General features: G+C 40.4%; 2 protein-coding genes across 6 annotated transcripts in view; both read right to left on the minus strand.

Moving 5' to 3' along the window:
* tfdp2 (transcription factor Dp-2) overlaps window positions 1–5,143 on the minus strand; it is a 47,467-nt gene extending 42,324 nt beyond the window's left edge. For all 3 annotated transcript variants that reach the window (XM_062976631.1, XM_008106215.3, XM_008106214.3), the window contains exon 1: window positions 4,925–5,143. In XM_062976631.1, the coding sequence (XP_062832701.1) occupies window positions 4,925–5,128 (204 nt within the window). In that variant the 5' untranslated portion in view covers window positions 5,129–5,143. The remainder of the gene's footprint in view (window positions 1–4,924) is intronic.
* A 3,372-nt stretch (window positions 5,144–8,515) lies between these two features.
* Window positions 8,516–27,937, minus strand: part of gk5 (glycerol kinase 5) — a 35,094-nt gene continuing 15,672 nt past the window's right edge. For 2 of the 3 annotated variants that reach the window (XM_062976633.1, XM_062976635.1), the window contains exons 4-16: window positions 27,760–27,853; window positions 26,372–26,503; window positions 24,621–24,696; window positions 24,131–24,192; window positions 23,969–24,042; window positions 22,638–22,698; window positions 20,713–20,839; window positions 19,176–19,280; window positions 18,027–18,121; window positions 17,626–17,729; window positions 16,239–16,298; window positions 14,767–14,900; window positions 9,689–12,891 (exon numbers count right to left, since the gene is read on the minus strand). In XM_062976633.1, coding sequence (XP_062832703.1) covers window positions 12,737–12,891; window positions 14,767–14,900; window positions 16,239–16,298; window positions 17,626–17,729; window positions 18,027–18,121; window positions 19,176–19,280; window positions 20,713–20,839; window positions 22,638–22,698; window positions 23,969–24,042; window positions 24,131–24,192; window positions 24,621–24,696; window positions 26,372–26,503; window positions 27,760–27,853 — 1,279 coding nt within the window. In that variant the 3' untranslated portion in view covers window positions 9,689–12,736. Of the gene's footprint in view, window positions 8,636–9,688; window positions 12,892–14,766; window positions 14,901–16,238; window positions 16,299–17,625; window positions 17,730–18,026; window positions 18,122–19,175; window positions 19,281–20,712; window positions 20,840–22,637; window positions 22,699–23,968; window positions 24,043–24,130; window positions 24,193–24,620; window positions 24,697–26,371; window positions 26,504–27,759; window positions 27,854–27,937 lie in introns of those variants that run through there. The other variant, XM_062976634.1, reaches the window with a different exon arrangement.

Genomic DNA, 27,937 nt, shown 5'->3' on the forward strand with positions numbered 1-27,937 from the left:
TATCAGTTCTGTGACAATTTCCTCATCTCAAGGGACAGTCCAATACCACAGGCTGTCTTTATTGGTCAATCATATTCTGGAAGTCAAGCCCAGGATCCCTCTCCCCAAAGCCTCAGAGTTTTTATAATGGAGAGTAAGTCATTGTTGTTGTTGTCCTAGCCAACCCTAAGGATGATCTCTTTCCCAGACCTCCCACAAGCCTCAGAACCTAGTGAGGCCATTCCAACAAAAACAGGGGGGAGGGGGGGGGTGCCAAGGTGTACACCAATTAAATTTCCTCCCACAAATCATTATCTGTCATTGAAATGGATAGGCCTATTTAGGACACCATGCAAAGCCAATTTTCCCATTCCATCGAGATGCAGTGTGAGTAGGCAAAAAACTCTTGTCAAAAGGGGGGGTTCCTATTTGGCCCATTATGCGGTGAGGCAGGAGGGTTGGTCAAGCAAAGGGCAAAGAAGGAGGGCAGGGGGCTAACCTGCTTATATGCTTTAAGCATTTCCCCTGTCACGTACTTGGGGAGAACGGGACTGCCTGATCTCATGTGATTAGAGCTGACCTTTGCTTTGTGGAGGAATTCAGTTGGTCCTTCCATCCCTATGTAACTGTGCTGCTGTGACCTGGGTGGTCCTTGCATCCTGAACACATAGATCATTTAATCTCTATCTAATTTAATGATGGAAGTTAAGCCAACACGTCCTTTGAAGAAGCAACAATGAACATATTTTATTCTCTTCTATGGGAGAGAGCAGTTCCAGTACATTTCAGAAACCTAAGAAAAACTACATATAAATATGTGATTAATAGGGAGATCTCATGATTGTGCAAATCTCTTAGTAAACCCACTGAAGATTATTTTGTTAAATAAATAATTCTGTTTTTTAAAGTGTCTTGTAAGGATTTTTTCCAGGGTATGACTGAGGTCCAAGGAGTGATACCTCAAGTTACCCACTAGGTGACACCAACCTTAGTGATGCCACTACTGGACCATGTTCTTCCTGGTTCATAAAAGTGGCCAGCGGGGACTAGATGATTGGGTAAGAGGCATAGCTAATTTCCTCATTATGGCAAGGCAGTGCCACAGCCTGCTTTAAAGAGGTGGGGTAAAGCCATTACTGTAAAACAAGACCCTACCATCTTGGAGAATTACTGTTCAGTCTTCAAGAACCATTTCTTGGACAAACTTATGCAGCTTCTACGTTCCAGAGATTCTAGGATGAGACAAACTACCGGTACATTTCAATCTGACTTCTGGTCTGGTTGTGGGACAGAAACAATTTTGATCATCTTGGTGAATGACTAATGCAGAGCATTGGACTGGGGGAATTTGTCCCTATTCATTTCGCTGGGCTCTTCAGCAGTTTTCAATACAACGGTATCCTTCTGTGTTGCTTCCCTGGGATGGGGAACAACTGTTTTGCAGCTGAGAGAAGAACTCAGAAATAGTTGTGTGGGTTCTTATTCAACTCCCTCCTATTAGTTCTGTTTCACATGTTATTAAATATTTCCATGAAATTGCTGAGAGAGCTTAGCTAGAGTTTTGAGGTTTAATGCCACCAGTATGCTGATGACACCCTACGTTAAATCTCCTTACCATCAAATCCAAAGGAATAGTGGATTGGATGGGAGCCAACAAACTGAATCTTAAGCCAGACAAGACAGATGTGCTCCTGGTCAGTCAGAAGGCAGATCAGAGAATAGGGATTCAACCTGTGCTGAATGGAGTTTCATTCTACCAGAAATCTGAAGTTCACAACTTGAATGTACTTCAAGACTCAGAGATCCGAGCCTGGATGCTCAGGTTTCAGCAGAGAACAGTAGTGCACCTCCCTGGAGGTCAGATCTGGTTATGGTGACACATTCCTTGATTACACCCCATTTGGAATATTGTAAGACACTCTATGCAGGGTTGCCTTTGGAAACTGTTTAGAAACTGCAAGTCCAAAATGCTGTGGCCAACCAAATTGTTGATCAGAGCGGATTACAGGGAAAACATTACTCCCATATTGCAATACCTTCACTGGATATTGATTTGTTTCTAGGCAGAGTTCAAAGTGCTAGTCATTTCCTATATATACCTTGAGTCCAGACTATTGGAAAGACCATACGTCTTTCTGTGATGCTGCCCAACTTTCAAGCTCTTTTGGGGAAGGCTTTTTCTCTGGCCTGCCACTATCACAGATACATTTAGCAAGGATAGGGGAAAGACCCTTCTCAGTGGCTGTTTTCAACTTCTACAGTTTCCTCCCTAGGAAGGCTCAGTTGGCCCTATCTAATCTCTTTCCAACAGCTGGCAAAATTATTTTCATTTAGGCAGACCTTTGGTTTTTAACTTCCTGTGGCAGATGAATCTTTCTAATGGGAGGGGCATTGTGTTGTTATCTTTGCACCATATTTTAATGTGCTTTAACTGCTATTGAAATATAAAAAGATGAGGATGGGAATCAAGAATCCTAGCTGCTGGTATCAAAGGCACTGATAGATTCTTACATCCTATGTTCTTGCAATAGCAAGAGACATTCAAACTACAGATTGCAAAATACTGTGTTACAACAGCCACCCCTTGCCAACAGATCTGTTCCTCTCAGCAGAGATAGAGACCCATTAATGGGGGTGGGAGAAGGAGGATGTTAAATTTATACTTTTAACATTATTTTATTTCTTTTACTTCTGTCAGCCAACAAATCACAGAACTACCTGAATTCCTCTTTAATTATGTGGTAATCTGATACAAATCTCAGGACTACTCTCAGTTCCCACGAAACACTTGATTGCTCTTAGAAATTAGTGCTATGAATTGGAATCCTGTTTTATGATTTGCACATAACAATCCCCCCTGAGCAAATCTTACCAAGAAAACACAGTTGTAGGAATTTATAGTGCTGAGGCAATGGGGATGTCTGGAGGGGACAACAAGCTTCCTGACTGCTGCTTCTCCTCCCCCTCCCTCCCTCCTACATAGAGCCGTTCTATGGGGCACCTGGAAGCAGGGGCATCTTGGTGTCTTCATTTAAGGTCTGTTCCTGGAGTTCTTTGGGGTGCCGATTCAGAAAATTCCATTGGATAGACCACATCAGTTCTAGATAACTAAATATTGTTTTTTGTGGGTGAGCAGATGGCAACTACTTGATGGCATATGTTCTGTATCAGAAACTAGAGCTGATGCAACCTATCCAATGCAATTTTATTAATCAGCACCCCAAATAACCACACCAAATCTAAACTTGACCAAAAACTGAATCATAACCCTTTTGGTACCAATGTTGGAGAGTGGTCCCTGGTCAAAAAATGGTTGGGAACCACTGCGCTAGGAGGACAGAAGTGATGAAACAACAGCTGTATCACTTTTGCCACAGATACAAATATATCTTAAACCCTTTAGTGCAGTGGCTCTCAACCTGTGGGTTCCCAGATGTTTTGTCCTTCAACTCTCAGAAATCCTAAAAGTTGGTACACTGACTGGGGTTTCTGGGAGTCGTAGGCCAAAAACACCTGGGGATTCAGCTTTAGTGCTAATACAGCAAATAGTGAGGTATGTGTGTACCAAAACACATTTTATCATTAATAACAGTGAAAAAAGTATTGAAATTATTCAGTGAACAATAGCATATGATTGCAGGGAAGCATTTCCTTCTATGTTACTGCTGCTCATACAAGCCACTTGCCTAATCAACATCCTCTCCATCTAAACAAACAAAAAATGCTTACACTGCTTTCTACTTTCTACACCCTACAACACAGTCCAACTGTAACTGGAAGGTGTCCAGAGGAGACAAGCTGGAAGGTGTTCAGAGGAGGGCAACTAAAATTATCAAGGGTCTGGAAAATAAGCCCTACAAGGAGCGGCTGAAAGAGCTGGGCATGTTTAGCTTGCAGACGAGAAGGCTGAGAGGAGACATGATGAGGGCCATGTATCAATATGTGAGGGGAAGTCATAAGGAGGGGGGAGCAAGCTTGTTTTCTGCTGACTTGGAGACTAGGATGCGGAACAATGGTTTTCAACTACAGGAAAGGAGATTCCACCTGAACATGAGAAAGAACTTCATCACCGTGAGAGCTGTTCGGCCATGGAACTCTCTCCCCTGGAGTATGGTGGAGGCTCCTTCTTTGAAGGCTTTTAAGCAGAGGCTGGATGGCCATCTGTCGGGGGTGCTTTGAATGGGATTTCCTGCTTTTTGGCAGGTGGTTGGGCTGGATGGCCAATGAGGTCTCTTCAAACTCAATGAGTCTACAATTCTAACTCTCAACTGCCACCCATTAGTTCAATGATTCTGAGCCAATTATCATTCTTTTCCAATATTCCAAGTGCTCTCCCACTCCCAACAGACCATGTAGTTTACACTAACTAATATGCTTAAAACGCACTTACAGAACATCATGGAACATAATAATCCTTGGCTGTAACTCACATAATATATAAACAGATTGAGGACCTCTTACCTAAAAATCAGAAATCCGGAGGCTGGGCCTCATCAACCCCTATAGGCTTTACTTCAGAGCAAAGCCTATACTGTACTGCGTGAATGCCACCCCGACCCTGTTTCTGCTCCTCTCAACTGCGGAAAATATGTACAGAACCGGGCTGTAAGCAGTTAAGGTCGCGGCCCGTATTACAACAACTTCCGCTGCGAGTTGGCACAGGGAGAAGCAAAGGAAGTTGGGGGATCCTGGTAAACAACAGAACTGGGAGTCTCGACTGCGGGAAAACTTCGTCTCTCCTTCCCTCCAGGTGTTTTGGACTTCAACTCCCACAATTCCTCACAGCCTCGGGTCCCTTCCTTTCCGCTTAAGCGGCTGAGGAGGGAAAAGGAAGGGGCCTGAGGCTGTGAGGAATTGTGGGAGTTGAAGTCCAAAACACCTGGAGGGAAGGAAGGCCGAAGTTGGCTCAGGCCTGGTATACATCTCGGACTCGAGGAATACAGACCTGCGCGCGCAGCTCCCAACTCCTCTCGCGCTCCCTCTTGTCTCTCGCCCGCGCGCGCCTCTGTCCCCGTCCCCCACACAAGCTTGGCGGCGCCTGACAACCCGGCGCGCCCATTGGCCCGTGCGCTCGCGAGGAAGCCGGCGGCCCCAGCTTCTCATTGGCCGGGCGCGCTGTGTGTGTACGCAGCAAAGCGAGCGCGCCCATTGGCCCCTGCCCTCGCCAGGACGCCACCCATTGGTCGGGCGGCCTTGCTTGCCGCTCAGAGGAGGGGGGGGGGGGGGGAAAGGCCTGGGGAAAGGGGGCGTGGCCAATGAGGTCTCTTAGCTTCGCCCCGCCCCTTTGTGAAGAGCCCTCAGCTACCAATCAGCGTCTCTTTGGCTCAGAAAAGGGGATCTTTTATTTATCGTGTCAGAAGCGAACCGAGGGTACAGTTGTTGTAATGTATTTGAAAACACAAAAGTTAAGAGGGTTGTTGTGTTTTCCGAGCTGTATGGTCATGTTCCAGAAGCACTCTCTTCTGACGTTTCGCCCACATCTATGGTAGGCATCCTCAGAGGTTGGGAACTGGCATGATACTTAATTTCCTTTGACCAGAAGCTGGCCAGAATATCAAGACAGAAAATCCCACAACATCTGCTTTGAACTGGGTTATCTGAGTCTACACTGCCATTTATCCCAGTTCAAAGCAGATAATGGGATTTTATTCAGCTGTGTGGAAGGGGTCTTATTTATTTATTTATTTCCATCATTTCTATCCCGCCCTTCTCACCCGAGGGGACTCAGGGCAGCTTACAGATCTGGCAGAATTCGATGCCAATACACCACAGTACAATAAAATAAAACAATCAAATAATTAAAAGCAGTTAAACGAAATAACAATATACAAAATTTGGGGTGCCCCTGGTGTTGCAATAAGATGGTGCACGTGCCAGGGCTCAGGCTGCATTGTAATAGGTGGTCTGTGGTTTGCTCTTCTCCGCATTCACATGCTGTAGACTTCACTTTGTGGCCCAATTTCTTAAGGCTGGTTCTGCATCTCGTGGTATCAGGGCACAGCCTGTTCAGAGTCTTCCAAGTCGCCCAGGAGGGAGCGTCTCATTTGGTATTAGCCATGGATTGAGGTTCCGCATTCTAACCTGCCACTTTTGGACTCTTACTTGCTGAGGTACCTGCAAGTATCTCTGTAGATCTTAGAAAACTTTCTTGATTTAAGGCGTTGGCGTGCTGGCTGATACTCGAACGGGATGGGCCGGGGATGTCACTGCCTTGGTCCTTTCATTGCTGACTGCTACTTCCCGGTGGATGTCAGGTGGTGCAATGCTGGCTAAACAGTATAATTTATCTAGTGGTGTAGGGCATACACGCAGGAGGCCCCGGTGGCACAGCGGGTTAAATCACTGAGCTGCTGAACTTGCTGACCGAAAGGTCGGCGGTTCGAATCCGGGGAGCGAGGTGAGGTCCCGCTCTCAGCCCCAACTGCTGCCAGCCTAGCAGTTCAAAAGCATGCAAATGTGAGTAGGTCAATAGGTACTGTTCTGGCGGGAAGGTAACAGGACACCATGCAGTCATGCTGGCCACATGAACTTGGAGGCATCTACAGATAACGCCGGCTCTTCAGCTTAGAAATGGAGATAAGCACCAACCGCCAGAGTCTGGCATGACTGGACTTAATGTCAGAGAAAAACCTTTACCTTTACCTTTAGAGCATAGACATCCTGTGATAATGCGGCATGTTTCATTAAAAGCCACATCCACAGGTTTAACGTAGTGAGATATATTCCACACTGGGCGTGCGTATTCAGCAGCAGAGTAACAAAGTGCTGGGGCAGTTGTCATCACTGTGTCTGGTTGTGATCCCCAGGTTGTGCCAGTCAGCTTTCAGGCCAGGCTGTGGCGCAGGCTGGTTAGGAGCCAGCTGCAACAAATCACTCCTACCAAGAGGTCATGAGTTTGAGGCCTGTCCGTGCCTGCATCTGTCTCTGTTCTATGTTATGGCATTGAATGTTTGCCTTATATGTGTACAATGTGATCCGCCCTGAGTCCCCTTCGGAGTGAGAAGGGCAGAATATAAATACTGTAAATAAAATAAATAAATATAATATTTCTAGTGCCCACTTTTTGCTTGATAGTCAAGCAATGCTTCTTGTAAGTCAGAGCTTGGTCAAGGGTAACTCCCAAGCATTTTGGTGTGCTGCAATGCTCCAGTGGGATTCCTTCCCAGGTAATACTCAGTACTTGAGATGCTTGTCTGTTCTTAAGGTGAAAAGCACACGTGTGTTTTTGATGGATTGGGAATCAGCTGGTTTTCCCTGTAATAGACAGTAAGAACAAAGCAGTGGTTCTCAACATGTGGGTCCCCAAGTGTTTTGGCCTACAACTCCCAGAAATCCCAGCCAGTTTACCAGCTGTTAGGATTTCTGGGAGCTGAAGGCCAAAACATCTGGGGACCCACAGTTTGAGAACCACTGACCTAATGCTTTGGAGAGCTTCTGTTCAACCATTTCACAGCTCCCTGCTTGGGTGGTGATGGCACAATCGTCAGCATAGGTGAAACTCTCTGTCCCTTCTGGCAGTGGCTGATCATTTGTGTAAATGTTAAACACAGATGGAGCAAGCACGCTTTCCTGAGGCAGACCGTTTTTCTGTTTTCACCATCTGCTTCTCTAGCCCTGGAATTCAACAAAAAAGCTTGTTTTGTAGCAGATTTCCTATGAAGCAGGTGAAGCGGTAGTTCTTTGTGATATTAGATGTTTTTCTCAGGAGAAGGCGATGATTTACAGTGTCATAAGGAATTCCACTTCCTTTTGCAAAAAAAGAGATGGAGAGACACCAGTTGAAACAGGCATGGGCAACTTCAGCCCTCCAGGTGCTTTGGACTTCAGCTTGGAAATAGCAACCTTCTCAAGCCTTCTCTGTTTGATGTTTGTCTGTTTTATAATATACCGCGTTATATCCTGAAGTGTTTGTCTTACTTGGCTTTGCCTTATCTCTATGTACCTTAAAGCAGTGGGAGGGGCTGCAGGCCATGTGACCGGCTCTGTGACAGTTTAGAATGTTCAGTTTTAAAAGGATGACAGTTAGAAAAGTTCAGTTGAGCCTTGAGTCAGCTTGAAGTCAGTTGATGCCTGAGTCTGTTAGAGTGCAGGTGCCAATGTCAGAAGTCAGATGCCAGTGTAGAAAGTTAGAAAACTGTTGAGGCTTGTGTTTTCTTAGGAAGTAGACTGTTATTAAAGAGAGCTGTTTTTGAAGAGACTGTTAAAGATTGTAAGTTAAAGAAACAAACTGAAACGTTTTAGAGTTTAACCTGACAGGAAATGTCCCTGTATCTTTAAATACATGAAATTAGTAAATAAACATGTGACTTTAATAGAAGTCTGCTTGAATCTTTGTCTGCTGAAAGCATAGAATAGAAATATGCCGAGTGATTATCCATAACCCAATAAACTCAAGGAATAAACTCTGCTACCCATTAGATTGTGATCCTAACAGGTCATAATCTAATCCCCATTGGGTTGTGATCCTAACAGGTCATAATCCATCATCCTAGTAGTGACAAGGTGCTATACATAAACACACACACACACACACATATATATTCTTTCTATCTTTATTTGGCCAATATTTAAGGTCTAATTGTCTGCACCTGTACTTCTTGCATATTGTTTCACTGTGATCTCACTACCTCTTGGTGCTCGTTGTCTGTGCGGACATCTGCAATTGAAAATAATATTTCCATCAGGAAATCTTGCTATATTCAACATTATGCTTTATCCCCTGTCAGATTTAACCAATTCCCATTTGTAACTGCCTTTTTGTGATCCAGGAGAACACCTTGCCCTAACAGATAGTTTCCCAGAACCAAGTGACCAAGTCTGCAGTCCTCACTGAGGAAGAGTAAGCAAGTTTTAAAATAGGCTGAGGGTTTCCCTTCACCCATGTCTTCTGTATGACAGTTGCAATGTAACTACCGTAGGGTTTCACTTATCAAACATAAACGGGCCGGCAGAACGTTGGTTAAGCGGATATGTTGGATAATAAGGAGGGATTAAGGAAAAGCCTATTAAACATCAAATTAGGTTATGATTTTATAAATTAAGCATCAAAACATTGTTATTCAACAAATTTGACAGAAAAAGTAGTTCAATACGCAGTAATGCTATGTAGTAATTACTGTATTTACGAATGTAGCACCAAAATATCACAATGTATTGAAAACATTGACTACAAAAATGCGTTGGATAATCCAGAACGTTGGATAAGCGAGTGTTGGATAAGTGAAACTCTACTGTATTTGTTCTCTCCTCAATGTTTCTATTCTCATTCTGATTGGTTGTGTAGAATGTATACTTTTCTACTGCAAGCTTCTGACTTCTGTTTTTCATTTTGGTGGGTGCTGTGTGTTTTGAGATCTCTGTCTGCGTGTGTGTCAGGAGAGATGGAACGATTGGTGTTTTTTCCCCCTCCTGAAACTTTGGAAGAGATTAGGATTAGAGTAGCTCAGACCCAGTTATTTACTATTAAGACATGTAGATATTATTTTTGTAAATACACCTTTTGTGATTTTAAAGACAGAGCTCTGGATTTTTTGCCTCCTAAGCTCTAAATTCTTTGCAGCCATATGGCACTTCACGCTCTGCTTGCTGTGAGCTGAATGCTCAACTATAGGTATCCTGTTTTTATATTTTGGATGCTCTGCTGTTTTGGGGTAATTTTCCCTAACCTAACCCAACCCAGAAAATCCTAACAGTGAATACACAAAATAAGTAAGCCTGACAGCAACAATTTATTACACAGAAAAAGCCACACACTATATAATCTAAAGTTATTTCAAGCTTAGTATTTATGTCTCTGATTAGGTATCAATATATACATATAACAGGAAATTACAAGTTGAATACAAAACAACTTCAGTTTAGCATTTCATCTTCTTGTTTCAGTCTATAGAACATGTGCCTCCAAAATGTAGTGTCTGATACAGTTCTTAGCTAGTTCATAATGTCCAAAATACTGCATAACGTTGCAACTCTAACAGAAATATGGTTATCACTATTTCCTTTCATTGAAAAAAGTCCAGTAAGATTTTAAACGGAATTTAAAAATGTGTTTGGCTGTAGTTCAGCCATGGGCAAACTTTGGCCCTCCAGGTGTTTTGGACTACAACTCCCACAGTTCCTAACAGCCTCATGCTTAGCAGCTGAGGGGGGAAAGGAAATGGTCTGAGGCTGCTAGGAATTGTGGGAGTTGTAGTCCAAAACACCTAGAGTGCCAAAGTTTGCCCATGCCTGCTGTAGCTTATAGAGCTAAGTAACATTTACAAGACACATTCTGTCATAGGCTGACTGCATTAAAAAAGAAGTTACTCAGACTGTCATAGTTCTGTTTTGCACAAACAGTATGCTCTTGTCTTTCTGAAATATATATAGACAAATTTGAAACAACAATACTCCATTATAAGAAACATGTAAACATCCTTAACAGACCAATATGAGAATAACAGTGATTGCAAAAAGAAAACACCGTTCACTAGATCCCTCAATTATGTTCAGGCTTTAGCCAAATGAAGTAAATATACATTGTCATGGAAAAAATTAATTTTGAACTCTCTCCCCAACTAGACCCTTGAGGATCACTGCTATGGTAATATATGGCAGCATAAATCAGAATTGTGTATTTAAATTTTTGCTAGAATCTAAAATTTTAGTACTAGAACAACATCATTTAATTATGCTTAATTGTGGCTGCATCTTTTGATTGTGGACTAGAGGTTTATAATAATGACCTGGAAGTTTATTGAGGTTTTATCTACATGATGTAACATATACTCCACCCACATTTTCTCATTGATCCTAACCTGGAGCCTCCCACCCTATCTCTTCAGCAAAATATCAGTTTCACAGATTGCACCATTAACAGAAGGAAGTGACCTGTAGCCAAGGAATGCCTATTCTCCAAAGCAGGGGGGGGGGAGGACATAAGGCTGTTAGGAATTGTGGGAGTTGAAGTCCAAAACACCTGGGGGGCCAAAGTTTGCCCATGCCTGCTATGGCCTGAAGGCGATTTTTGCTAAAATATTGTCTTATCCTACAAAGCTGCCCAATTCCTTCCCCAACATATAGACAAATTAAGGAAAGGTCCTCTACCTGTCCATACAATGCTGGGGGAAGCCCATGGCTGAAATTCCTAAGCCACTGTCAATATAAGTCAATATTGAGTTAGATTTGCTGTTTCTATATAAGGCAGTGTTGTGTTTCAAGAGTAAGGATGGGCATCTATGGCCCTCCATATGATTTTGGGTCAGCTCCCATACTCTATCACCACTGGATAAAATGGCAAGGGATAATGGAAGATGCAGGGCAAAAAACCCCTACTAACCAACCTGGAAGGCCAAAGGTCGATGGAATATATAACTTCACACCAGAGACCAAATATCTATGCCATTTCACAGCTACTTAGCACAGCTGTAAAATAACTATGTAGAAGAAGAAAAATACATTTCCCAATGTTGATATTCTAATCTTTTTACTATCCATTTAAGTTGTGTGCTATTGCACTCATAGCCAGCCCTACAATTAAACAGACTGCCCCAGTTAGCAAATGTTAGAGAGCAGCAGCCACCTTCACTTCCTCTTCAGCCCCACTTCATTTTATAGTGTCAAATTAATATTTTTGTAAACTGCTCTGAGGTCCTTTGTGGCCAAGGAGTGAGGTATAAATACTCTAAATAAAGATACAATTTTAGGCACAAATACTATTTCCAATATACTTGCTTATTTTGTATAGAGACCTGAGATAAGAAATGTACATGGTCAGCTTGAACACCTTCAGTTTGGAAACAGTGACAATCACCGCTTGAGAAGTAACAGTCTGCTTATATCTCCATTTGTTTAGCTTAAAGAGGTTAATCCACATGGACTTAGGGGTTTTCCTTCTGTTAAATACACTCTGTGGGGAAATAAGCATAAACTAGTACAAAATATGGCTATGTCAGTCAGAGGTCATTTTATATTAGATGAAATCTTGAGAGAGACAAAAAGCTACATTATTTTTTCCATGTTCTTTCTAACTAGATAATTTCTTGATTCATGATCAAACTTAAAGAAGTTGAAACAAATAGTTAAAATTAGTTAGTTACTACTTAATTACCTCTTTCATTACAGTGATTTTAATATTTTTATTGTAATTAACATCAACAATATAGACCTTTTAAAAATATTGGTTAAATTTTTTACTTCTGAAGTAATTCTGAGAAATGTGCTGCCATATTTGTCTCGTTTTGGTGTTTTAATTGATTTCTGGATTAAAATGTTTATATCCTACAACAGCAATTAACATAAATTAATTTAAGAATTTCTGATAAATGATTATCATCAACTAATAAATCTTCTTTAACAATTTAAAATTTTGATGCTTTGGTCAAACGTGGTGTGTGAAAGCACCTCGGCTTAGGTTTTCTCCCTCAGATGCCAATACGTAAGTTTTTCATGGAGAAGCAAACTGATACAGTTCGATTTCAATGAGTTGAGGTTTTGCTTGCTTTTAAAAAAATAACGAGCAGAAATCACATATCTTTGTCATCACATCTAGTCTGTACACAAAACCACCCCTTTGGTATACATGAAACACCAGCATTCAATTTCTGGACAACTGAATCATAGTCACTACTATTCCAGAAAAACAGCTAGTACATTTTGAGTAACTTTACAGAAGAGCAAATGCTAAACAGTCAAGTCAGAATCAGCATTAGTGTTGGAGCTTGCTCTTCAAACCAGCCTTTCAGATATATATTCATCTATAGTTTTTATATTGATCTCATTAAGGTGATGTCTGGCTATACCACGAGAGAGAGCGCTGAACAGCTTTTATCCAGTTACTCATGGCAGGTTCATATTCCTCTGGCTCCTTTTGTGGTTTGAAAACCATATCCGGTCGTATTAACTTCTTCAGCTGTTCTTTGTCATTCCAGAATCCTATGAACAACATACAAATCATATTCTCTAAGGTCCAGGAGTGTGGTCAGGAACAGGTAACAAAAAATACATAAATCAAGTTTGAGAACTAATAGAGCCAAGAAAGGAATTAGTCCAGCCAATAATTTACAAAAAGCTAAACGTTCTAGAGCTAGGTTCAAAATACGGCAGCCAGACTGGTTATGTGAACATTTTGGAGTGAGTTGTCGAAGGCTTTCATGGCCAGGATCACAGGGTTGTTGTGTTATGGCCATGTTCCAGAAGTATTCTTTCCTGACGTTTCGCCCACATCTATGGCAGGCATCCTCAGAGGTTGTGAGTATACTCATTTTGGAGTGAGTATATTACAACAATCCTAAAGTCACTCCACTGGCTGCCAATTAGTTTCCAGGCAATGTAAAAGGTGTTGGTATTGATCTTTAAAGTCCAACATAGTTTGGGTCCAGGTTACCTACAGTATCTCCTTCTCCTGTACAATCTGTACACTTAGGTCCCCTGGGGGCCAGTTACTCCAACTAGCCAAAACCCGACTGGCAGCCACCACCCAGAGGACCTTTTCATCAGCCACTCCACAACTGTGGAACGACTTGCCAGTATGGCTCCAACAGCTGGATGAGCTGTCGAAAGTTAAGATACAAGTGAAGATCTATCCTTCTTGCAGGCCTACCTAGACAGTTTTAATGGTGAATTTTAAACTCTACTGTATGCTTGATTTTTGTTTTGTGTATTTTGATGATTATTTTATAGAGGTATGTTTTAATATATATATTTTATAAATGTTTTAAAATGATTATGTGGTTGATTATGTTTTTAGTAATACTGTAAACTGCCTCGAGCCATGAGGAGAGGCAGGCAAGAAATAAAACTACTAGTACTACTACTGTTATTAGTAGTAGTACTAGTATATGATAAAATGATGGAGGCCCTGGAAGCACAGCCCCTGGTGGTGCAGAGGATTAAACAGCTGAGCTGCTGAACTTGCTGACCGAAAGGTTGGCGGTTCGAATCTGGGGAACAGGGTGAGCTCCCGCTGTCAGTCTCAGCTTCTGCCAACCTAGCAGTTTGAAAACATGCAAGTTTGAGTAGATCAATAGGTACCACTCCAGCGGAAAGGTAACAGCGCTCCATGCAGTCATGCTGGTCACATGACCTTGGAGCCATTTACGGACAACGCTGGCTCTTCGGCTTATAAATGGAGATGAGCACCAACCCCCAGAGTCAAACATGACTAGACTTATTGTCGGGAAAACCTTTACCTTGTCTTTACCTAACTACAAAATGATGTACTCTAGAATTATCAGGTCAACTAGCAATGATATATCTAAATGACTTAAATTAATGTTCTGATGTGTATTAACACTAAGACTGACAAGAATTGTAACTTTTCTCATGAAAACTATTAATAAGACAAACAGACATATTCAAACATTTGAATTTAAACTTCCATTTAAAATGATTATATTCCTCTTTAATAATTTTCACTACAGGAAACCAGGCAAGAACATTTTAACGCGCAAAAGAGAAATAAATAAATAGTTGCATTTATCTTAAATTCTACTGATTGAAAAAGAACTGAGTGAAAACAGCTATTGATGAATCAGAACTACCACAATGAGGTAGATTTTCCTCAGTTTCTTTAGACATATATGACAATTACAGGGATCATATTCTACTACAGATACCTGCCAATTTTATGCTGTTTTTTGAAAAGGTAATTGAAATTGAATTTTTAGGTGTTTAATTCACTATTAGTTAGAAATCATGTTACTTTAAGCTAGCCTCACATCTTTATACTATCATGCTCTGTTTGCACAGCTTCCACTTTTTCTTTTCCTTTTAAAACAGATTACCCCTTAATTTTTGAATTGCACATACCTACAGCAAGGCCTGCTAGAAAAGCTGCTCCAAGACAAGACATGTCTGTACTTGCAGGTCTACTTATTGTTTTATTAGTTAAATCAGAAGTCATCTGCATCACAAAATTATTTTTACTGACTCCACCATCAGCTCTGTGAGAAGGGAAAAAAGCAAAACAAACTTGTAGTGATTAAGTTACATGTGAGGAACCTTCGTCTAAAAGTTATTACATAATATGTCTCCACAAAAGGACCGCCAGGCTAAACATGTTGTTGACTTCCAAAAGTGTGATTGCATATTTGCAAAAGTACAATAGGGGTAAATAAGCTGCTGTTAATAGCTTTGATGGTGACAACATAGAGACAATTAGGAAGCTTTTCTACAGTGTATGTTTTGCTTGAATATCAAGCAAAAAGTGGGTTAGAAATAATATTATATGAAAGCTGACTGGCATAACCTGGGGATCACAACTAGATACAGTGAAAACATCTGCCCTTGTACTTTGTTACTCTGATGCTGAATACGTATGCCCAGTATGGGATATATCTCACCACGTTAAAAGAATAGATATGGCTCTTAATGAGACATGCCACATTATCACAGGATGTCTACATCCTACACCACTAGAGAAATTATACTGTTTAGCCAGTATTGCACCACCTGATATCCGTTGGGAAGTAGTAGCCAGCAATGAAAGGACTAAGGCATTGACATCTCCAGCCCATCTTCTATTCGGATATCAGCCAGCATGTCAACGCCTTAAAACCAGTGGTTCCCAATCTTTGGGTCTCCAGGGGTTTTGGACTTCAGCTTCAACAGTTCCTAACAGCTGGAAGGCGGTTGGGATTTCTGGAGGCCCAAAGGTTGGGAACCACTGCCTTAAATCAAGAAACAGCTTCCTAAGATCCACAGGGATACTTTCAGGAACACCTCAGCAAGTGAGAGTCCAAAAGTGACAGGTTAAAACCCGACACCTCAATCCATGGCTGATGCCAAATGAGAAACTCCCCCCTGGGCATACAGAAGACTGGGTGACTTGGAAGGTGCTGAACAGACTGCTCTCTGGCACCACGAGATGCAGATTCAATCTTAGGAAATAGGGCTAAAAAGTGGAGTCCATGACATGTGAGTGTGGAGAAGAGAAAACCACAGACCACTTGCTACAATGCAACCTGAGCCCTGACACATGCACAATAGAGGACCTTCTCACAGTGACACCCTAGGCACTCCAAGTGGCCAGCTTCTGATGAAAGAAAATCTAGTATAATGCCAAGCTTTTAACTTTGTTTGTGTTTTTAAATACATTATAACTGTATCCCCAATTTGCTTCTGACACAATAAATAAATATCGATTTTGAAGCTTAAATCAACAGGTATGCACAAAAGAAAGAATTTCAATAAAACTTTTAGAAAGAAGACTCCTATTTATTAAAGGAATTCACATAAAGATGTACAAATGTATTGACATTTTGGACATAACATAAACATACCGGATGGAGGTAGGTTCTATGCCCACATCTCTTGTGATGGTATCATAGAGCTGTTTGTTTCTTCAAAAAAATAAGCAGAAATGAAAATATGTACACAAATATTACCTTAACTTTTAAAGTGCAATGCACTGTGAACAAGATTCTACAGCTAAATGTTTTCTAAATTATTATTAGTGCATAAAGCGCCTGATAAAGCAAGAGACAGAGATCACAATCAAGATTCATCTGCTACCTCTTCTGTTAAAAAGAGCAGGTATGCTAGTGAGTGTAAGGAAGTGATCACTTATTCCGCTAAATAATAAATCATTGAGGTATTTGCCGTAATGCTAGAATGTGTAGAAATCATTATTTCCCTGTTTGTGGAGAATGAAAATTCTAGCTCTTCAACAAGAATTTTAAAATTAAATATGAAATAACATAGCTCTTCCCTTCAGAGAAATTTTATCAGCTATTTTGAAGGCTCAAGAGGAAATGAGAGATTAACAGAACACAAATTAAGAATATAGAATGGATCCCAGACAAGAATGGAGATCATTCGGATGCCAGGGATATAGGTCTTGTTCCAGATTTGTTCATCAATTAACAGCTCTTTTAGATCCATCTTCAATATGGTTTGAGCAGCAACTAATGCCCCAGAGAGTTTAAAAGAATATATGAGGCAAGAGGACAAGGAGGAATTGAGAAAATAAAATTTCCTCAATCTTCTCCAACAAGACTATCTCAGGAGAAAGCTATGCTTGTAATTTCAGACCCATTCTTCTGGATCTGGTCTGAGTTTTTAAATGCCAGTAGAGTCTCAAAACAAAGGTGCAAATTTATGACTGAAAAAGGTATACATTACAGTATCTATATACAGAGAAAAGGTAACAGGGATTGTGGGGAAGACTACAAATGAAGAACCACATGGAAATGAATCAACAGAAAGGCTCCATTTACACTGCATTATATGTGTCTGCATTGACCATATAATGCAGTTTCAATCCTGCATTATGTAGCAGTGTAGATGGGACCATTTTTGGAACATTATCCTCTATACATGAGAATTTGCTTTCATGCTATATGTGTTGTTGTCCATACCATCTGGATTTTATATTTTTTCTTATTTGTTTTCTAATGCACTGAAAAATAGTGGTCACACACTGGAGTATGGCACATTGATCCTGATGCAAATTCTTTAGCATCTCTGCTACTTCTGAACAACATAGTAATCAAGTACGTGTCCAAGTTTAAAAAGTGGGTTAGTATAGGTTCAGTTTGCTTGCGTGGGTTGGTAACACAATTATAGGTTGGGGGTGAACATTAATTCTGCTAAGGTGACAGCATCAGCAAGAGCCTGCTCCAACAGTAAGCAATGTGTCATTTTAGCTACAAGTGCCTAACTAAGTACCTGAAAGCGATAGATTCCAGCATAGCTCGAACAAGATGGTTTTTGGTGGTGGAAGGTGTGATCCCCATAAAAGAAGTACATGCATAGGGGTCATTTACTGGAATCTAAAACAAAAATATAGCAAAATAAGATGCAAGAATATGTTCTGCCGGCAGAGGTCAAAGAATGGACTGAAATTTAAGGAAAAAGTAACTTACAGATGATAATAACAGGCAGCATAGTAAGAAGAAGAAAATTAAGACAGAAATAAGCAGCATATAGGTATTTGTCTTGAATGTAATTATACAAAATACAATACATTCGAACTTTATATTGAATGGCACATGTGTTTATGACAAATTATCTTACTTGAAGGGGAGGAAGAAAACGGTCACTTCAGCAATCAAAGACAGTACTTTTACCTGTAACCCACTAAATGATGGAACAAAACAAACTCCTCCTGAATTTACTAGGCTGTGTGCCATTTTTGATGTCTCATCAGCACTGGTAAAAAGATCTGTGAAAGAAAAAAAAATGCTTTAACCTTTTTCATAGAGTAATATTGAAAGCTCATACACTTTCAGGAATAATTTTTTTAAAAAAAACACTTTTATGATCTCCCAGACTAATAAGAATCCTTCTTGCAACTTTCAGCTAAGCTTCCTGACAGTGCTAATCCCATGGTCAGAATAGCCTAGGTTGGAAGGGGCTTCTTTTCACATTGATACTGATATCACTTTGCTTGTCTACTTCCTCTACTTCCTCTGGGGAAAATCTATAGACCTGTCCAAAAGGAGCATCCAAACAGAAAATGCTCTTAGCCCTGCTTACATGCAACAGCCAAGATGCAGAGCAATATGGCCAGTCAGTTTCTCTTTGTTCTCATTTTGGAGGACTAGGAGAGCAGGGGGAGAGGGTGTGAGCGCATGACCTAACAAGGGACACTCACCAGTAAACTACAATTGAAAGTAAGTTTATCAACATAGCACCCTCTGTATTTTTGGACTTGTTGTGTAACTTCAAGTCATTTCTGACTCATGGTGATCCTAAAATGAACTTTTCTTGGCATGACTTGTTCAAAGTGGGTTTATCTTCTGAATTCCTCTGAGGCTGAGTGTGTGACTTCTCCATCCAACAGGTTTCTATGGCTAAGCAAAGATCCGAACCCTGGTCTCCAGAGTCATAGACCAATGTTCAAATGTTCACTATACCAGCTGGCTCTCATAAGGAGAAAAAGAGTTTGAACCACAACTCCTATAATCCTTAACCAACACACATGCTGTCTGGAGCTAATTAGGGCCATAGTCCAAAATATGTGGAAGGAAAAGATAAAACACTGATAAAAACAATTTAACAGTGTTGCTTATCAAAAATACTGTATTTTGGATCCAATTTTAATCCTATTTAGAGCAGACAGATTAAAATCAATTGATTGGGCATAATTCGGTGACTCCTTTTTCAAGGGTGGGCTGGTCTCCACCTGATTTTTCATGTGCCAGAGTACATTGTTAGGCTTGCAATCCAAAGGTTCCTTCTCTTGTTTCAAATACTCAGATATTCAAGCTACTCACCTAAACTCTGAGCCCATTTTATAGCGTTCCCAGTATCAGAGGCATTGCCTTCAGCTAAGTAGATCACCTCTTTTCCAATCTTCCAACCAACCAATGGATATAAACCTTAAAGTAATAAGATATATATTTGTTTATTAATGAATGTCATTACTCCTGAAAGAGCTTTTGATCCAGCAAAGGACTCTAGGAAAGAGAAGGCAATTTTCATCAGCTTTCCTTTGTTTTTGCAAGCTGAACATCATCTCTGAATGGCTAGGAAAGCTTCCAGAAAATCACACATGTTATAAGGCTGGCTGCAGAAAAGCGGAGAATCACCAAAAATCCCCTTCCTTCTCTTCTGTCATAAAAATGCTTCTGCTACTTCAAAGACCTTTGCCAAATAGGTAGGTTCAAGAGTACATTCTGCACTTTAGAAAGAGTCCTATATTTTTATTCCAGCACTCAACCAAAGAGTTCAGTGTGGTATGTACAGGTCTCTCATTTCTATATCTCCACTCTAATTCCTTGATGACATTTATAGCATTTTAAAATATACAGAGAAAATGTTTTGGATTGATAAATACCAAAGCATTCTTATTTATTCTATTTATGCCCTGTTGTTCTCCCACCAAAGGACACAAAATGGCTACAAAACCTACATCAGAGACTGGCTAAAAATTAATACAATTGCAAACAGATGAATAAAAACAGTTTTTTTGTTACATGCCTTCAAGTCCTTTCTGACTTATTTTGATCCTATCACAAGAAATACATTTAAAACACAATTAAAAACAAATAGGATTAAAACACATCACTTTCAACACAGTTCCACCTTATTACTTAAAAACTTATCAAATGCTTGCCTAAGTAAAAGTCTCAATTTGCCAGTGAGGGCTCATCAGATTACTTAGGGAGTTCCACAGCCTGCAGACAGCTATTTAATCTTACCATTAAATTCAATGTAATCAGTATTTCCCTACATGCATCCATTGGAATGGTAAAACTACAGGCCTTTCTGGCTTCTGAACTCTTTTCAAAACAAAAGCACACACACCATCCAGCATTTAAGAGTTTACTTCCAAAAATGACTCAACCACACACATCAATATAACCACCTTTCTGGTAGAGCAAACTGCTAGTTTCTGCATGTAAGTGATTTTCCAGTACTTTTAAAAATAAATGCATGTTAAAAATTGCTATCAAATACGGTATCTAATACTGGATTCCTATACATACATACTAGTAAGTAAATTATTTAAATTTAACAGTTTTCAGAAGTTTTGACGACAAATGAGACTGCTCATAAGTTTGTCCTCTTCTCTAAAGTCTAGTTACTTATCTGATGTTTCCATCCTGTATCTGCTACTACCACAGGTAACCCATTATCAGTCTGCATTTTGCTCTGAAAGGAGATTGCTGGACTGACCCATACAATCATATCTATATGATTTAATCTGAAATATTTTATTACATTTATTTTAAATATCACTGGAAACCACCTTTTGCCCACAGTGATTTCTGTTAGCCAACATTTCAGAATTTAAACACATGACTTTACCTTTCCTCGATGTATGAACTTTGCTTCCAGTGTTAACATCCCAAAATGAACCAGTTCCCATGGTGACCTTAAGATCACCAACATCAAAACAACATTCTCCAAACATGGCTGCTTGTTGGTCTGCCACCTACAGAATACAAACACAGGCAAAAGAAGATCAAGGTCACTGGCTGCCCCAGATAACAGATAGCCATAGAATCATAGAATAGTAGAGTTGGAAGAGACCTCATGGGCCATCCAACCCCCTGCCAAGAAGCAGGAAATCGCATTCAAAGCACCCCTTTTAGCCTTTCTAAAGCCCATGATCATTCTGTTGCCTTTGAGAAACTAATACATTAATCTTTTGTTTTAAGAAAGAAGGGGACCTTCAGAATAGACTTTACATAGGGCTCCCTTAACTAGCCCAGCATATTACTATACTGATCCACATTTACTGAACTCAGTGTATAGGCTAGCATTGTATATTTGGAGAGCACAACAAGGACACAAGAAATCTTAGAGCTGATTGTCTTATGTTTCCACTATGTATTATTGAAAAATAAAAATAATTGTGGAACTGATGAATTAATCACACCACACAGCTAATTATTTCTTCCTTTTAGTATAACGCCAGACCATTTACACGTCACCAGGAAAACTAATTCACTAAAAATGCTAGGCGAATCAATTAGGCTGGACACTGTTGACAAAGAAGACCATAAAACCATTGGCTGCACAACTTTTACCTGCATATATTTAATTTACAAGGTCACAGGGATAGAAAGACTCTCCTAATCTTCTCCTGCACTTTGAGCAAGGCTCTAAACTATGAGTAGGAATTGTTAAATTGCATAGCATTGCCTATGACAGCTGAAGTTGGTGGGATTTGCACCACAATGTCAAGAACAGATGAAAATCTCTTGTACAATGTCTAGTATAATAATGTTAGGATTAACATCTGGAATGGAGTTTAGATTCAAAATACGTTCAAGGGATCAAATGTATTTCCAGTACAAAAGTACACAGGATCAGGTTAATCTAATTTCTACAATATTGTGATGACTCATGGGCCTTGTAGTCCTGTTCCTAGTACTATTGTGGCAGACGATGAGGAAAACATGGGGTTTTCGCCGGTTCAGCAAGAGCCGGAGTCTCTTCACCTGCAGGATGTTGATGTTTGTCCTCAAGAATTCAGCCAAACAGGCCTTGGGCAGAACTCCCCCCCGTTTCCCAGAAAAGAATCTTATTCCAGAGAAAGGGGAAACAGAGAAGCTCAACGGAGGAGTTTACGCATTGCTGCCAGAAATCAAGCTGATTAGGCTTGCTTCCCTTGGGAAATTCTAAGGAGTCACACATCTGGACAGAGTTGGGTTTCGCTTCTCGTTCTCTAGGGAAAGGTCTGCTTCTGAACTATATTCTTCACTTGTTTTTATTGATTTTATATATGTCTTTAATAAAGATATTAGATAGAGACTGGCCTCTGTGTAAGGTTATTGGTGCTCTGCAGCCAGGGTCCTGACAAATATACAACGTCTTATTCAAACAGTGTGTATGATAAAACACACCTAAGTAGCCAAGGTTAAAAATAAAGTCCAGAGAAACTTCATTAGATTAGGGTTGACCCTCAGTCTTGAATCACCAAACATCTAAACATTTGGCTGGCCCCATTGATTGTAATGGGCCTGCTCTAGATATGACTAAAATTAGATGTAACCCAGGAGCTTTTAATGGGCAGCTCAAATGCTAGGAATATCTATTACATAAAATCTCAGTGGAAAAGGAAAATGTTTTGTAGCATATATCAGACATATCTATCTATCTATCTATCTATCTATCTATCTATCTATCTATCTATCTATCTATCAAAGGCAGGAGGGGGCAATGTATGGATCCCCCACATGCTGCTATCTCTATGGTAAGAGAAAAGGAGAGAGGGGATTACTTACCAAAGCTGTTATTTTAATAGGTGCTCCAAATATTTCAGCATCAACGGATCCGAAGTTGTGACTTAAAAGAAATGTAAAATTGGTATCTTTAAAGTCAATTAGTAAAGCTAGAACTCAGCTGTTGACATCTTAGATATACAGCAATGCGAACATGCCTCACTTCTATTCTAAACAGAATTTGACTGTGATATATTTTACTATATGCTTCCTACCCTGTTTCCCCGAAAATAAGACAGTGTCTTATGTTAATTTTTGCTCCCAAAGATGTGCTAGGTCTTATTTTCAGGGGATGTCTTATTTTTTTAAGAAGAAGAATTCACATGTATTGTTGAACAAAAAATGAACATTTATTATATACTGTACAGGGGAAGTGTTTCCTCCCATTGACAAGTGTTTTCTTGACTTCGGCCAGGCTCTGCCTTTCACCCTGAGAAGCCTCCGCCATCAATGAAGGCCCTCATTTGGGGTCAGGGGCCTCCTATCTGTTGGCCCAGCGTTCTTTGGGGCATCTGGGATCAGGATTGGGCCATCGATTAATTTCCTCCCATCGAAGGAAAGGGCTCCCTGCCTATCGAGGGCCATGCATCATCTCAACAGCATGCAAGCGAGAAGGGGCCAAAGGGGTTGCTGCCCAGCTCTGGGGCCACAAGCGCCACCCGAGAAGAGAGGCAGGCACCAAGGTGGGAGGCTAGGCTTTGCGCCAGGGGCTCCTCTTCTCCAGCGGCTTCCAGCCAGGGCTGAGCCCAAACTCCTGCCTCTTCCTCTGCTGAGAACTGTCCCCGGGCCACTCCGAGGAGGGCCACCAAAGGGGCGAAGGAGGAGGCCAAGAGCAGCAGCAGCAGCCAGTGCGGGGCTCCCACCGCCGGAGCCATGGCGATTTTGAAGAACTTTTCAGCGAGGAGTCTCCGCTGCTGCCGTCCCTCTCACCTGGTCTAACTGGCGAGTGTGGAAGTCCCCTGTAACAAAGAGGGGGAGGAGGAGCCCAGGGCTCGGCTTCTCCTCGTCAGCAAGCGCAGAGCTTCCCTATTGCTGCCCAAAAGCAGACACTTGCAAGCGGCGGCAGCGGCAGTGATTCTCGCACTCGGCCATAGTTTAGTTAGAAGCGGAGGAGGAGGGAGCGCCTTCATCATCAGCAGCAGCTCCCTCCTCCTAGGTCTTACTTTCGGGGGATGTCTTAGATTTGGCAATTCCCCCAAACCTATACTAGGTCTTATTTTCTGGGGATATCTTATTTTCAGAGAAACACGGTATATAAATTCAGTTACCTATGCCTTCATTCAGAAAACCACATGTATGCACAGAGTTATTTATTCATTAGGGGCGAGTCTTACCTTGTGTCCTGTACTGGTGGGAAAATTGATACTGGAATGGAAAGTAACTTGCTAAGGAACATGCTCCACTGCATCTAAAACCACATACATATACGAGAAACACTGTTAAAAGCAAATTCAGTGTAAACACTGCAATAGTTTTCTACAGAAAAAGAATCATACCTTTGTAGGATCAAAAAATCCAGTGGAGCTTGCATTTGAATATTCTGTAGCATATACTGAACCTGGGTATTAGAAAGGAACATATACAACTGGATGTGGATGAGTGGTTTGTGGAAAAATAATTATGCGAATCACAGTTGTTTCAACAAAGGCCTCTGAAAAACTGCAGAAATATTGCTAGCTGGGTCTATAACAGCATCTGCACTGAAGATTGAATGCAGTTTTACTCCGCTTTAATTACCATGGGTCAATGCTATGGCATCCTGGAGTTTGTAGTTTGGTGAGTCACCAGCACTCTTTGGCAGAGAAGGTTAAAGGCCTTGTAAAAGTACTAACCTCGCAATTCGATACCATGGCGCTATAGCAATTAAAGTGATGTCAAACAGTATAAATTCTACAGTATAAACGCACCTTAATCAGATGGTTGAAAAACCCTTGTTAGCATTTGGCTCCAACCACACATATAGCATTTTTTTTCTTTTTTAATTACCTTTGGTGAGCTTATATAGTAGCCATGTGTCAATTGTTCCAAAGCAACAATTATCTTCTTTAATAGCTTGTTCTACCTAAAGATAAACACAATGGTAATAATAATAAGAACAATGCAAGCTTAAAGTAACTGCATAATAATAGCTAAAAGGGAATTCAGGAGACTGCAACATTTCTACCAAGCTGCCTTGTTTATACTGTGTTCATGTTGTGTGTAAATGTATATATGGAGAAAAGAAAGAAAATAGGAGAAGGGAGATAGTTTTATGGAGAGTTAATGATATAGCATCTGCCTTCGCCAGCATCGATGCATTGCATAAAACTCACACACTTTAAAAAATTACACCATACAATTAAGCATTGCACACCGGCCACCCACTAGATTTATTTGCCAAGAATGCCACATGAACTCACATGCCCTTTAATGAAATGAGATGGCAGCTGATTGGAATCTTTACTACTCACTAAAAATGCTTTAAATGAAAAGAGATGAGACCTCCCTACTATTTCATTCACTGGAGGAGGTGAAAAATAAGAGCCAGGAACAAATTGGATGAAAAAAGAAGAGAGATATACGTATGTGTGTATGACAGAGAATACAAGCATGGGGAAAGAAAAGATGTGGGATGTGTACTTGGTAATAACAAAATGAGAAAACCTGTTATGCAGAGGAATATTTGAAGTGAGATGAGGGTGGGATGTGGCGGTGAAAGTAGTGGCTTTGTGCGTATGGTCAGACACCACTCTGTTAGTAGAATCCTAGAATAATTCACTGGACAAAACACATTTTGGTGCCTCAAATGTTAGTTCTCTTTCTGGGTATAGTTGACTTGCTGATTCCAAAAATGGCACTAGTTTTCTCCTGCCAACTCTAGTTTTTGAGAAGCACAACATATGCCATCTACTAGTCGCCATCTGCTCACCCACAGAAAATCATTATTAACATATCTGAGAAACTAAAGCTGATATGATGTATCCAATGCCATTTTCTCAATCAATGCCCCAAATACTCCCAGAAACACGCCTAAAAACCAAGGTATCATGAATGTTAACCAGTTTGCATTTTGGGAAATGTAGGTTTTATGACTAGCCACTTCTCCATGACATCCATGTTATGTTGATACCCTGACATTTCCATAAAATGACAAATGTGCTCAAAGAGCTTTCAGGATCGGAGACTCCTAGTCCAACCCACACATTAGTTCTAATTTTTCCCTCCATCCACCCAAAACCCAAAAGAATGCTTCTTGTGCTAAATCATGCCAGGTTTGATGCTATCACATTGAAAGACAAGATATCTATCTTGGAAGCTGTTTGCAAAGTATATTCCCATAGAATAACTTTTTCAATAAGTAAACTATTCTATGTTGATGAAATTCAGTACAAGATACAAGACACAGAACCTGAAATTCTCTCAATAGGTTAGAAAAAACATTTTCGAGTATATTGAAATTGGCAAGAAGACTAAACAAGCAAGCCAACACTTGAATGCTAATAATGTAATTGGTCGTCACCTTTGATAAGGAAATAAACTTTATGCATGCATTTAGACAAGTTGCACTTTACGCGTATGCTAATTATGCAAAGAGGACTCTTTGACAGAATAAATATGCAAATGAAAAGCTCAATAGAGACATAGTTAATTAGTTAATAACCTTCCTTTTCCTGGAACGGGGCCCAAGGCAATCCACAATGCATCAAAACAAAGTATAAATTTAAAAGTACCAAAGTACAGATACTACTAAGTCTTACCTCAGTTATATGTTGTAAAATCCAAGCCAGTCTTAAAGAGATGTGCTGTGTTGTAAACGATAAATAACTTGCTAACAAAAACTGACTGCTCCGTGTGAAAAAGTGCAGCAGTGAAGAAATGCCACGAACTGTCTGTTCCCAAAAAAATAGAGATTAGTTGGGTAAATATTAGAATTACTTTTCCACAGGGATTCATTTTAAAAAGAAGTATGATAACCATAGATGCAATCGACAAAGTAACCTAGTTAAATAAAAGCATTTATGTGTTGTTGAAGGTTTTCATCACTGGGTTGCTGTGAGTTTTCCAGGCTGTATGGACATATTCCAAAAGAATTCTCTCCTGACGTTTCGCCCACATCTATGGCAGGCATCCTCAGAGGTTGTGAGGTCTGTTGGAAACTAGCCAAGTTTATATATCTGTTGAATGTCCAGGGTGGGAGAAAGAACGCTTTTCTGCCTGAGGCAAGTGTGAATGTTACAATTGGCCAGCTTGATTAGCAATGAATAGCCTTTTAGCTTCAAAGCCTGCCTGCCTCCTGCCTGAGGGAATCCCAAGATTAAAAAAACTCTAAAATCAGGACAGTAAATAAGGAACAACACTCAGAAGACAGGGGAATTCTAGACAAGAAACAATCAGGGCCAGTTAACACCTCCCAACAAAGGATTCCCCGAGGCAGAAAGCAGTCAGGCTTTGATGCTGCCAAGCTATTCAGTGCTAATCAGTTGCAACATTCACACTTGCCTCAAACAGACAAGAGTTCTTTCTCCCACCCTGAACATTACACAGATATATAAACTCAACTTGCTTAGTTTCCAACATACCTCACAGCCTCTGAGGGTGCCTGCCATAGATGTGGGCAAAACGTCAGGAGAGAATGCTTCTGGAATATGGCCATACAGCCTGGAAAACTCACAGCAACCCAAAAGCATTTATGCTTATGCAATTTCCGCATGGATTGGCAAAAAGCATATGGAACACTTTTCAAGGAATCTGTAGGCAACTTGGGCCCTCAAAACAATTATTTGCCACACTACACTCAAAGATATTTTGCTTTGCAGAAAATTGGTCAATCAACTATTCTTACGCTACTCACTGAGAAGCAAAGTTGATTGGGAATTTCTCTGGTAAGAGGCAAGAATTTTCACTGCCCAGAAGAAGGAAAATGAAAGCAATAATGAATGGTCAGTATAAATCGTCCAATGTTCATTTAGTATAAGCCTTTTTTTAAAAAAGACGTAATAGTAGTAAATTATTGTGCTGGGCATACTTAACATGCTTCTTTGGAACACTACAATAAATCACACTTGTTCTTTTGGTTATTTCAAGCAACTGTACACATCCACACACATACTTTTACCCCTCCTTAGTTTTTGGAAATAGAACTTACTTTCATTAAAAAAGATCTGTTCCAGATTTTTGTAAGTTCCCCAGCTCTCACATCTTGCCAACTGATGAAGTTATGGAAAGGTTTTCCTGTCTTCCTGAAATAACAAAGAGATAGATAACCTTACAGTATTGTGCAAAAGGGATCTGGCATCTGAGGAAGCAGTCTACAAAAACGTAAG

This window comes from Anolis carolinensis, chromosome 3 (assembly GCF_035594765.1).
Source record: "Anolis carolinensis isolate JA03-04 chromosome 3, rAnoCar3.1.pri, whole genome shotgun sequence".
In the NCBI taxonomy this organism is placed as follows: domain Eukaryota; kingdom Metazoa; phylum Chordata; class Lepidosauria; order Squamata; family Dactyloidae; genus Anolis; species Anolis carolinensis.